The 12,869-nt window shown below is 35.0% G+C and overlaps 1 protein-coding gene across 1 annotated transcript; it reads right to left on the bottom strand.

Moving 5' to 3' along the window:
- Positions 1–3,419: 3,419 nt before the first annotated feature.
- LOC110904512 (protein phosphatase methylesterase 1) lies at positions 3,420–8,060 on the bottom strand. The gene is made up of 13 exons (XM_022150352.2): positions 7,883–8,060; positions 6,475–6,559; positions 6,307–6,377; positions 5,633–5,747; positions 5,443–5,522; positions 5,246–5,330; positions 5,082–5,162; positions 4,675–4,769; positions 4,503–4,553; positions 4,261–4,341; positions 4,096–4,168; positions 3,939–4,016; positions 3,420–3,704 (listed from the first exon to the last, which is right to left on the bottom strand). Exons 1-13 carry the CDS (start codon positions 8,050–8,052, stop codon positions 3,666–3,668), a joined length of 1,104 nt encoding a protein of 367 aa, XP_022006044.1. The 5' UTR covers positions 8,053–8,060; the 3' UTR covers positions 3,420–3,665.
- Between the last annotated feature and the right edge of the window lie 4,809 nt (positions 8,061–12,869).

The following is a 12,869-nucleotide window of genomic DNA, read 5'->3' as shown; positions in this document are numbered from 1 at the left end:
AAAATGGTTCAACCGGTTGAACCAGGTTGTACCGAGCGGTTCAACCGGGTTGACTAGCTAACTCTTTAATTTCATAAATTACAACATCAACTCAAAAGTTAATCCAAAAATACATGATTACATATTAAAAGATGATTCAAAAGTAAATCCATAATAAAAAATAATTCAAAAGATAATCGAAAATCATTCAATTTTCCAACCTGCTCTTTTAAATGAAAGTGTACGATATGTTTAAGCCATTTAAGTTTTGAATACATTAAATTCACGATCACATAAATGAAATTCACTATTATCGCTATCCTCATCAACTAGAAGATAACTATTTTCATTTCATACAATGTTAAATAACAACTTTTAGTTACGAATAATCATAATATATAAAAATTACGTAAGATATGTAACATATATAATAAAAATAAGTAACAACCTAAACTAAAATAACCCTGGTCCGGTACCGGTATTACGTTTCAAACCGGTATACCGGATTTTACCGCCGGTACAAACCTTATGCCGTTTCACTTATTTACCGGGGTGTTTCGTACCGGATTTACATCTGAAAACGGTAATACCGGTATAACCGGCCGGTATTTACCGGTTTTTAAAACATTGATGTAGACTGTAGTGTTCTAGCCACATGGTTGTAGTAATCCTTAGTCGCTAGTCGACCGGTGGGACGAGGACTAGTAGTTATTTGAAATTAATTAAAATTAACCGGGATTAATCGGCGATTAATCGAGATTAATTGACGCCTAGTCAGGATTTTTACAACCATGGCTATATAATATAATTTGTAAGTGGTTTGTTTTATATTAATTAAGATAATAATTTGCTAGTCGAGGTTTTTATAATTTCATGTTATTCGATTTCAACATGTGTCAGTCTCGGTCTTTGAACATCTTCTTCATCATGATTTAATGATTGTTTGTGTCTCAGTCCTTGTCTAAAGGAAACTAACTTCTAAAATTTACTTATCTTGTTAACGGTTAAAAAATAACGTAGAGGTAGTCATAGATAAAGTGGACGGATCAAATGAAAACAAAATGCGGGGCTGTTTGGTAGCTTCTTAATGACCATTCAGATGCTACCTCTTAAAGGTTTAAAACCTCTGAATGAATAAGAGGTAACCTTAAGTCTGAATGGTTAAGAGGTAACATCTGAATGATAAATCATCACATGTCACAATCTTCTACCTTCTCATTGGTAAAATTCTTAATGGTTCCATTAAGAGGTAGCCTCTTAATGACCATTCAGAGGCTACCAAACAGCCCCTAAAGATTGGAAACAAATCACGCGAAGATCACCATAACTAATAAAATGGATCAGATTATCTGTTACTAAGTGATGGCTAGCGAAAATAAAATAAAGCAAAATTGTGCTCAATGAGTAGGGGCATCAACGATTAGCTCCTTTTCAGTTTATTTACGATCAATGCACGTATAGAATATATTGTTTTGATTTAGATCACCATCGTCTATTTATTTTTGTCGGATTTTAAAGTTGGTGTAAAAGTTGAAGTTGATCATAATGTGGAGGGGTAGTGTTGTAACTTGTAGGATTCCAAGAATGGATCATTACTTTTGTCTTATGGTGCAACACAAAATCAGAATTGCTGATTTTATATGCTTCGGCTATTAAATTTGTCAAGCATGCCATTCTATTGTTGGTCTTTATTTGTTAAAATTAATTTGTCATGCACAATGCAAAGCATTTAGCTTGGATTTGGTTTATGAGTGCATTAGAAAAGTTTGCATCCGAATGAAGTGCACTTTGGAAAAATAGTGCATTTGCTGTATGTTTTGTATTTGTTATATTCTTTTTCTTGCTTTAACTTATTTTGATAAGCATAACTAAGTTGTACACTATAAGCTTTTGTGATTTGTATACCACATTAACTTTACATTTAAAATGTAGTAATTGGATAAAATAACAAAAAATGTAATATTTTTATATAAAAACATAAACTTATTAATGCTACTTTTAATAAAAAGAGTTAAATGCCATTTTAGTCCCTGTGGTTTGGACCATTTTGCCAGTTTAGTCCAAAGATTTCATTTTTAACCTATGGGTCCAAAAAGGTTTCACAGTTGCCATTTTAGTCCACTGTGTTAATTTCATCTATTTTTTCTGTTAACGAGAAGGCCAATTTGGTCATTTTGTATGTAATTCTGTTAACTAAAAGGGCAATTCAGTCATATAAAATGACCGAATTGGCTTTCTCGTTAACAGAAAAAAACGGATGAAGTTAACCTAGTGGACTAAAATGGCAACTGTGAAACCTTTTTTTTAGACCCACATATTAAAAATGAAACATTTGAACTAAACTGGCAAAATGCCCCAAACCACAGGGACTAAAATGGCATTTAACTCTAATAAAAAAATACAAAAGTTTAAAACATATTTTAATGTTCGAAGTTTAATATTTTGTTTTTATAATTTTCGTTATAAATCATGCAAAAATAAAAAATGTATTATTGATATTAAAAATAAATGTAAAAGTGGTGATGATGTGGAAATATAAGTGTTGGTAAAGATGTTTGTCGGGTTGGAGAGAAAATGTGTATTTTTAGTGCATTTGTGAAAATATGATGTAACAACTGACTATATACGTTTGAAAATGCATTTATTATCTTGCATAATAAACCTGCAACAGAACTATAACTCATAAAAATATCACGAAAAAACCAAAACATAGATGCATTTGATTGGTTCAATAACATGAACATTTAACACAGAATATATATACATTAGTTATTTTTGTTTTGAGCAATTGATTTTAACGTAATGATAATAAAATAGTTTGGATATATTATGTATGAAAATCAACTTTACAGTTGTAATATTTCAACCCTCTAACGTATGGGTTGCACTAAATCAACATTAAGTTTTAACAAAACGGGTAAGTGAACATGCGAAAGCCATTGAAACTACCATGATTTGATCAAAATGAATTAAAAGTGAATTTATATCCTTTTTTATGTTTAACAACAAAAAATTACCATCCTTAACGTTTAGTACAACTTTTTTTATTATAAGAGAAAAATGCTCGGATAGTCCCTGTGGTTTTGCCTTTTTTCACCTATAGTCCCCAACTTTCTAAAATTACCTGAATAGTCCCCAAGTTTTCAATTTTTGTTCCCGGATAGTCCCTGGGTCTAACTTCAGTTTGTTTTCTCTGTTAAGAGGGTGTGAAATGTCAAAAATACCCTTTCCTTAAAAAGGCCAAACCACAGGGACTATCCGGGTATCTTCTTCATTTTTATTTACAAAACCCCACCACCACACTTCATCTTCAACCTCCACCCACCATCACCCTCCTCCATCACAGAGGTGATTTTTTGGGGTTGATGTAGAAAACGAATTAGTACCCGACATTTTTGTAACTGGGTATTTTGAAATTCAAAGAAATAGCAAAAAGACTGTAAACTCAAGAAATGTAACAAGCATTAAAATATTTTATGTAGAATTGCAGGAATGTAGATATGTTATAATAGTATAAAAGATAACCACTCATAGAACAACAGTCTGCGACAATCCCTACGTGACCATTAGCAAGAAAACTCTAATCTGCAATATGCATGCACATAGGCATGTATGATGGATCCATACTTATTTCGCAGCACGCCGTCTAGTCTAGTCTCGTCACGTCTGCATATTTCGCCATTTGTTCAGGTATGTGGCTGTGATGGCCGGCGAATTCCTGGAATCTGCAACACAAAATTAGAGTGTTCAAGGAAATCCAAAACCTGATAAGGGTGTGAGTGAGTTGAGCCGCTCATGAGCAACTCGTTAAAGGATCATACAAATTAATAATGTTTATTTAATACAATTAATATATAATAATTACATAATAAATATTATTATGTATATAACTATGATAAAAATAAAAGAATAATATATATATATTGTGTGATGTATAAACTAAAATTATAGATAAAAACCTCGACTCCATGAGGTCCTATTCGGTTACGTGAGACAAAATTGAGTACAAGCGATGCAAATTCATCAGGTACATCTTCCTGTAATATCCAAGAGTAGATGTAAGTAACGGGTTATAATATATTGGATCCAGCAAGCATTAACTGAAAGAATTGTGACCTGTATCGCATGGCCAGTATGTCGTACCACCACCATTTGAAACTTACCCTGCATTTGCCCGATTGTAAGAGCCCTGTTACAGCAAATAATAAATATCATACTCATGACCTTCAACAAATAATTCTAAAGTTGTTAAGTCATTCATGACTAAAAAGCAAACGAGACCTGTCAAGTCTATCGGTTCCAGCTAACAGCAAGAGCTTCGGAACGGGAGATGATAGAAACTTTTCCGAGAGGCCTTCATACCTTAACACACACAAACATTGGACGTTAAAACATTAAAAAAAATAAAACTTTTATATAGATAATATGATAGCCTTTCGTTGTTGCATCAATCAGATAATGTGAAGAGAAATACGGGACTGTTCTTAAATACATAAAAATATATTAGAATATATAGTATGTACCATCCTCTCCAATATTGTTCTGTTTCCTCTAATCGTGCTCTGTGACGGTAACTGCAAAAATATAACCAGGTTACCTTTGAAATTTTTACACTGTGTGTTTTGATGAGATATGTGATGAGGACAGACAACATGCAGAAATTTATATATATATCCATAAAGGCGTAAACCTTACCATTTCTGTGAATCATCATACTTCACGGTACCAGGAATCGATATTCTAGCAGATTCAATGTTTCTTAGAGAGCCGCTTCTCACATTCCATTCGATCTGCATGCATTTACGTTTCGTTTCGATATCACAGATAACATGAAACACTACCAATAACAAGGAAGTTTTCACAATTAAAAGATCAGTTGTTAGTGATAGAAAAAATAGAAAAAGCATTATCAATGATCTCACTCGAGTCCCATATCTCATACGTATATGTGTTTATATACACACACAGAGACAGATAGAAGCAAATATACATGACTACATGTATGTGTTGTTTATCCACCAATACCAGTTGCTGATTTTGTATTATATTTTCCTTTTGTATAAAGATATATTTATACAGAGAAAGTCAAAAGGCCCATTTACCGCTTTCTCAAGAGACGGAAAATACTGCATTCTGTTCGATAGAATCTTCTGCATATGCATCAAAGAAGCCATAGCTGTCCCCTGACATCGCAATAAATAAAATTTTAATAATTCTTAAGTTCAACACTTACAAAAGTTTCTTGTAAGTAGTTTGAGTCGAGCACCTCAACAACATCTACAACCACAAGTCCATGCAAACTAGGTAACAATTTCTTTGCCGCCACATGTACTGCAACCGATCCACCCATGCTGCATGCAATTAATTTTATCGTAAAGTAAATTAATCTTTTATTTAATTTCCAAGTACAGAGTTAACACGTTCTTAAAATCTCATATCGGGGTTTTTAAGTGAATAACAAACCTGTGGCCAACAAGTATGATTGCTGGCGGAGCATCTCCATACATTGCCTTCACAACAGCCTCAACGTCCTTACATAGAGTCTGCAATGCACAAGGCGTAACACATTATTAAGTGAAATCGTATTTACGAAATTATAACAGATATCTAAAGGTGCAAACACTTCAGGAATTAGACGATTCAACAAGTGCACCTCGATAGACATGTCTATTTCATTTTCTGTGGATGATTTCCCATGTCCTCTCTGGTCCATTGCGACTACCCTTGCTTTCTCCTTAATCACACGCGCTGATAAAGCAAATGATAGCCTGATAATAGCATATCAAAATATTATTTGAAAGAATTTCATTTTCTGGTAGCAAAATAATTGCTTTCTCCTTAAAAATTATTCTTTACATTAAACAAGATAGAATTAAATCATCATCATCATCATCATCATACTCAGTAAATCCCACCAATAGCAAAGCTAAGGTAGGGTCTGAGGAGGAGGGTAAGATGTAGACAGCCTTACCTCTACCCCGTAGGAATAGAGAGGCTGCTTCCAGTGAGACCCCCGGCTCAATAGTAGTTTTGCATCAAGCCTTGGACATAAGGCACATAACACTCAGCAATTGAGACAACTGCCGATTAGTGCATGCACCCCCTTGTCTTTCGGCTATCAGCGCCACCACATGATGCATGATTAACCACCCCCCTCTTTTAACGTTATTTTCACGAAATTAGTAAAATAACGTTAAAATTAGTGCACTTTCACTTTTGCCCCCCGAGCGCCCACACATATACACATTATATGCGCATACCGCAAGCGGGGCGTTAAACAAGACAGAATTATATGAAATATATTTGAGGAGCACGAATCAGACATACCCAGAATAACCACCACCATGCAGGCAAAAAACAACTGGTCCTTCCTTTCCTGCAGTATATACATGAAAGACCTAAATGGCACAGTAAATCAAAAAAAAAAAAAAACAAGATTAATAACAGTGCAATTTGCACGGGGAGAAGAATTAAGTATATGAACATGTCACTAACATCGTTTGAGTCAGGGATGCAAACATCATCCTCTTGGTCAAAATATCCTTTCCAGTCTAACGGGGAGTATTTTTCTGAAGATGTCCTACAAGGTCAAAGACTAACTGTTAAGTTTAACTGAGACTGCGATAGAACAGAAATAAAAAGAAATGATGAATGCATAAGCAATATACATAGATGTTCACAAGAATCTTAAATTAGTGACTCGTCTAATTATCAGCAGAACTTCTAGACATGATATTAGGTATCTAGGTATTTCAACTCTAATGGCATAACAATTTACGCAGCAAGCCCGACCACTTTCACGGCACTAGAACCATGGTTATATGTTAAATCACAGACTTACAACAACATGCATCAACCAACAACAGCAGTGGGTGCTACAAATTAATCATACAATTTCGTTTGCTAAATCAAAGCATTTTACCATAGTGGGAAAAGCCAAAAGCATTTCCTCGTAATTCAATTGAAAATTTACCAATCTTCCTTCATGACCGAAAAGTTTGATTGATTGATTAATATTTCAGACCACACACCTTTACGTATGATGAGACTATAGAAAGTTTATTTCGAACAAAAACATAAAATAAGAAACAAGTTGTATGTATTCTTATTTGAATTGAAGCAATATGAATCATCCTTCATCTAGTGTTGATGATATAATAATCATTTTAATGATGGAAAAGTCATTCTATAATTACACACAAGCCGGTTGTAGTTCACATGACCGAGGGACTCAGATGATATTAACAATATTAAATTGAGTATATCATCATCATCATCATCATACTCAGTAAATCCCACCAATAGCAAAGCAAAGGTAGAGTCTGAGGAGGGTAAGATGTAGACAACCTTACCTCTACCACGTAGGAATAGAGAGAGTGAGACCCCCGGCTCGAACTTAAGACTATCTTTGCATAATGTGAAATTTCCAAATTTTGTGTCATTCATGTCCTAAATATCCTATGTATCAAACTTAAGACCCTTAATTCCTTTCATTGCTTAACCCAAACCCTTAAGTTCAGTCTTGGCGTCTGTCTGGCATCAACACGCCTATCTCAGAAGTAGGCAGAAAACCACCTAAACTAAGGCTACACCATCATATTCACTTACATAAAGTCAGGTATCATTTCTGCAACTGCTTAGGAGGAGGATAAATCAAGATTCGAGAACAAGCATAAGAATATTAAGTATTTTCATGATCTAATAATAATAAGCTTATGATCGATCATCTAAAGATATATACTCACAACTGAAATCAGTTCACAAGAATGATCACACCCATCCTAATTTATACAAATTAATCACACCCCAAAATTAATAAGAAAGAAGCCAATTTGACACCATCATTACTCAATCTGTAACCACACGTATTTAATTTTCTTAAAGATTGGAGGGATGAACTGACTGAGTGGGAGGACGAATGGGTTTTGAGGCGAAAGCAGAAGGCGCAGATGCATGCTGATCTTGATCTTGATTTTGGTTTTCTTCTGGAAGGGGTGCGAGGGTTGATGGCTTTGGTTCCATTTTTGTTGCGTTTGGAATCCAAAGGGGAACCCTCCCAAACTTCAAACTCATTTGGGTTGATTGATTGATGTCGTAAATAAAGTGCTACAATAAAAGTAAAATACTAATACATTTTTACTCATTCACACTTACATGTGACTCTTTATTCATATAACCTAGGATTAGGTGTGTGAATTAAACAAACGTTTCAGAAAGGGGTGACGGCGGAACTTGTTGTCCTCTACCTTCTATTTTAATGTAACTTGGAAGTATGAATAAGATAAGCTGAGGGTGAACGGAGTGGATCGGTAAACACAGCGGCAAAGCGGTTTACCGAGCGGTAACACCGCCACCGTCTGTGTTTACCGCTCGGCGAACATGATGATCGGTGAACCTTTACCAACTCGATGAAGGTGAGGGAAGGTGAAGGGGGACCGCTGATTGGATGGTTTCATTTATATGTTTTTTTAAATAATAGTTTACCTAATCCAAGATAGGTAAACCACCGTCAACGTTTTTGAGCAATAGGTAAACAAAATAGGTAAAATGACGTGGCACTGTTTGATTGGGCGATTTGAGAATTTACCTATTCCAAATGTTTAACCACTCCCGTCACCCTTATTATGATTAAAAGAAATGAACAATTAATCAGAGAGTTTGTTTATGTTACATTCAATTGATAAACAAATGAACATGAACAATATTTTATGCTCATTTAGTTAAACAAACAAATAAACATGAAAAATATCATGTTCATAAGCGTTCATTCGTTTATGCTTAGTTATGTTCGATCGTTTATTTCATCCATTCATGTTCATATATATATATATATATATTGATGTGTGAGGTTCATTGGGGAACACTAAAAAAGTGGGGAACAGTGGGGAACCGACTCAAACGAACTCCGATTGGACTCATTCCAGCGGCGTTGGAACCGGCTCGTCGAACCCTAACTATGATCTTTTAACCCTGAACCCTAAATCATAACCCCTAAACCCTAAATATATTAGGGTTTGGCTTTTAGGGTTTCGCTTTTAGGGTTTAGCTTTAGGGTTTAGCCTTAGGGTTTAGATTTAGGGTTTAGGTTTTAGCTTTAGGGTTTAGGGTTTAGCTTTAGGGTTAGCTTTAGGTTTATGTTTAGCCTTAGGTTTAGCTTTTAGGGTTTATAGTTTAGATTTTACGGTTTAGCTTAGGATTTAGCCTTATTTTTTAGCTTTAGGGTTTAGAGTTTAGGAGTTAGGATTTAGGGTTTATGGTTAAGAGATCTTAGTTAGGGTTTGACGAGCCGGTTCTAACGCCGCTGGAATGAGTCCAATCAGAGTTCGTTTGAGTCGGTTCCCCGCTGTTCCCCATTTTTTTAGTGTTCCCCAATGAACCTTTCCCATATATTGATTATGCTTATCTATACTAAGTCTGGTTTAGTAATTTTATAAACTAGTTGGATCATCTGCGGTTTGCAACGGGTTTTCGGTCAGTATTGGTTTGGCTTAGTACGATAAAACACTTGATATAGCAACAGAAAGAGATGTTTTATATTGATTGAATACCATAAAAGCGAATTTCGGTTTCTACGTATATTCGGCCTGTATCAGTTCGATTTGTCATGGTACCATTACTATATTGGCCCTCACTATATTTTACGTTATAAAAAGAACTCAGTTACGCGTACAACTTCATATAAAACAAATTTTATATCGTCACGTCAAGAAAACTATAAAACAGACATGGTACAGTTATAGATGTTCAAACTTCAGGCAATATTGGTTAAGTTCCTCATGGTAAAGAAAAAAAAAACACTAATCTAACCCATTCGAATAAAACTTTTATCAAATTGTAGATACAAATAAGCAAGACACAACTATATATTCAAGATTCTATAAAACGTTATATTATATTACTAAAATAACGAAATAGGTAAACGATGTAAGTTATAAAAAACACTAAAAAAGTAAAGTAAGAGACAAACTATTGATTTGTTTGTGCTTCAATCACTTGCACATTAGTATTAACAACTCGATTTTAAGTAAATTTTATATCTTTACGTAGATAAAAATAAGCACGCCACAATATCATACTCAAAAGTTTATAAAACATCATATTTTAAAAATTATAAGTAAAATTAGGGCTGAGCAGTATACGGTTCAGAACCGCTAGAACCGGGGAACCGAACCGGAACCGCTAGATCCAAACCGTATTTTTGTATATAGGGTACGGTTCCGGTTCTTAAATTTGGGTAAAAACGGTTCCCGGTTCGGTTCTGGTTAAAACCACGGTTCCGGTTAAAGAACCGCTAGAACCAGTTGGGATTATAAATATTTAAAACCCTATTTTATTACTCGGCTTTTCAATATTATACGACCATCCTAATTCTTATTCTCACTTATATTTGTTCCACAATCTCATCTTTCATCTTCTAATTCTTCTCCATCTCTCAACCCCAACCCTAACCCTAATTGCTATCATACAAGTTCATCTCTATCAACACCCTGCAAATACAGGTACGCTATTCTACATGACTTTTTTTATGATTGCATATATTTTCTTTCTAGATGTTTGCTTTCTGATACATATAGTTTTCTGTATGTGAAAATAAAAATTGAACAAAAATAATCAAATCAATGTTGATCAAATTACAAATGTGTATATAAATAGTGTATCGCTTGGTAAATACAGTAGATGCATTACTAATCAATCTATTCACGTGAACCAAATACAGTAGATGCATTATTCGTTTATTTTTTTTAATTGCTAACACTTGGTTTCATTTAGATGTTTATGAGAAGATTGAGAGGATGAAGATCGAATGAAGTTTGAAGATGTTTGTTTTAATTGTTAACACGATGGTTGTAATAATTTTATTTAGAGTTTGTTTTATGGCTTGAATTTTTTTATTGTTACTTTGCTACTTTTATGTTGGTTGGTTTGAACTTTGAATGTTGCAAATCTTAGTTAATGTTTTAAATGGTTTGATTTGTTTTTATTGAATTGTTAATTTTACGGTTTAATTGTCAACTGGTTCCCGCGAGAACCGTTTACACGAACCGTTATAATATGGTTCGGTTCCGGTTCTTAAATTTAGCAATTAACGGTTCCGGTTCGGTCCGGTTCTGAACCGTTGCACAGCCCTAAGTGAAATACAAAGTATTCCTAAAGTTGATTATAATAATATAATATTATAATAAAAAAACGAGAAAAGTGCCCGGATAGTCCCTGTGGTTTGCTCTTTTTTCACCTTTAGTCCCTAACTTTCTAAATTACAGCTATTATAATAAAAAAACGAGAAAAGTGCCCGGATAGTCCCTGTGGTTTGCTCTTTTTTCACCTTTAGTCCCTAACTTTCTAAATTACAGCTATAGTCATCAAGTTTTGCAAATTCGTTCTCAGATAGTCCCTAGCGTGTATGAGGTTAATTTCATAGTTAAGTGGGGTATGAAATTACTTAAATGACCTTAATAATAAATAAATAACCTAAGCCTTTTACCCACCTACCCACCCCTCTCCCCCTTTCTTCTCTTTCTGATTATGTTCTACACAACCAAACCACCATCACACCTCCACACCTCCACACCATCACCCCAAATCCCAACCGCCATAACCCCAACCTCTTTTCTTTCTCTATTTCGTTCTCGTTCTTCTCTGGCGAAAAAATGAACCATTGGCGGAGGATGGGGAAGGGTTTTGGTGGTGGCTGATGACATTGATGATGATGAAGGAGCTCGGTGGAGGTTACCCACCAACTAAACACTTTCACATGCGTTTTCCTATTAATTCACGTCGCAAAATCAAGATGGGGAAGGGTTTTGGTGGTGGCTGGTTAACGACGACAGAAGTAATCAGATCCCAGAATGAAGGTAAAACGAACTTCTCTTTATATTTAGCTTGCTTTTGAAGGTAATTTGCGTAATTCATGCGGGTGGACTTGATTCGAATTGAAGTGGGGGAAGTGAGGGTGGGAATAGGGTGAGATTTTGAGATGGTGAAGGCGGTGGTTCTAGTGGGTACGTGTAGGGGTCATTGCCGGAAAAAAAACGTGAAGGATGGCTTAGAGAGAAAGGGGTGGCGGTGGTCGGTTGGTTCTGGTGGCGGTGGTCAGATTACCTGAAAAGAAAAACGTGAAGGATGGTTGAGAGAGAAAGGAATGAGTGGTTGTTGCAGAGATGGTGGTTGTGGGTGGTCGGATTATGGTTTTAGTGGCGGTGGCCGGTTGGTGGTGGTGGTAAATCTATTGAATAGGTTAAGTTGTTTTGTTTTTTTTAGTAAGGGTATTTTTGTTATTTTACACTCTCTTAACTGAGAAAGGTAACTGATGTTAGGCCTAGGGACTATTCGGGAATGAAATTGTAAAAGTTGGGGACTATAGCTGTAATTTTAGAAAGTTAGGGACTAAAGGTGAAAAAAAGGATAAACCACATAGATTATCCGAGCATTTTTTTATAAAAAAACATTTCATTTGTTAATTAATATAAACTAGTTTTTTACTATCGTCGCGTTGCAGCGAACGTCTTTTGTTGTTTAGTCTGTGTTTACATGTGTTTTGAAATCACTACAAGCGCGTTGCGCACGAAACCTTTCACAAGAATAAAAAGAAAATATAGGAAAAAACACTAAAAGATAACCAAAAGAAAATCAACCAAAAAGTTGTATTGTAATAATGTTGTTCGTATGAAACCTTTGGTCAGAGATTAGCAAATAATACTGGGTACCGGTACCGAATTTCCTGAACTGAAAGATCTTAAGTACCAATTCGGTACGACTTTTGACGTTCCTGCTACCGGTTCGCTACTGTTTTTTACCTTCATATACCGGTACCGTAACTGGTATTTTCGGTGCCAGTACCGATTCGGTATTGGTTGCCATCGAGCTCATCCCTACCTCTGAAACTTAAAAAA

Source organism: Helianthus annuus, chromosome 16 (genome assembly GCF_002127325.2).
Source record: "Helianthus annuus cultivar XRQ/B chromosome 16, HanXRQr2.0-SUNRISE, whole genome shotgun sequence".
In the NCBI taxonomy this organism is placed as follows: Eukaryota; Viridiplantae; Streptophyta; class Magnoliopsida; order Asterales; family Asteraceae; genus Helianthus; species Helianthus annuus.
This window is presented reverse-complemented; position numbering and strand designations above follow the sequence as displayed.

What these genes read in the sequence shown, in the direction of transcription:
- LOC110904512 (XM_022150352.2), bottom strand. Translation starts at nt 8,052, where the DNA reads ATGAGTTTGAAGTTTGGGAGGGTTCCCCTTTGGATTCCAAACGCAACA. An exon ending in AAATAGACATGTCTATCGAG is followed by an intron (nt 5,523 to 5,632) that starts GTGCACTTGTTG and finishes TGTGCATTGCAG; the next exon opens with ACTCTATGTAAGGACGTTGA. An exon ending in GGAACCGATAGACTTGACAG is followed by an intron (nt 4,169 to 4,260) that starts GTCTCGTTTGCT and finishes TTGCTGTAACAG; the next exon opens with GGCTCTTACAATCGGGCAAA.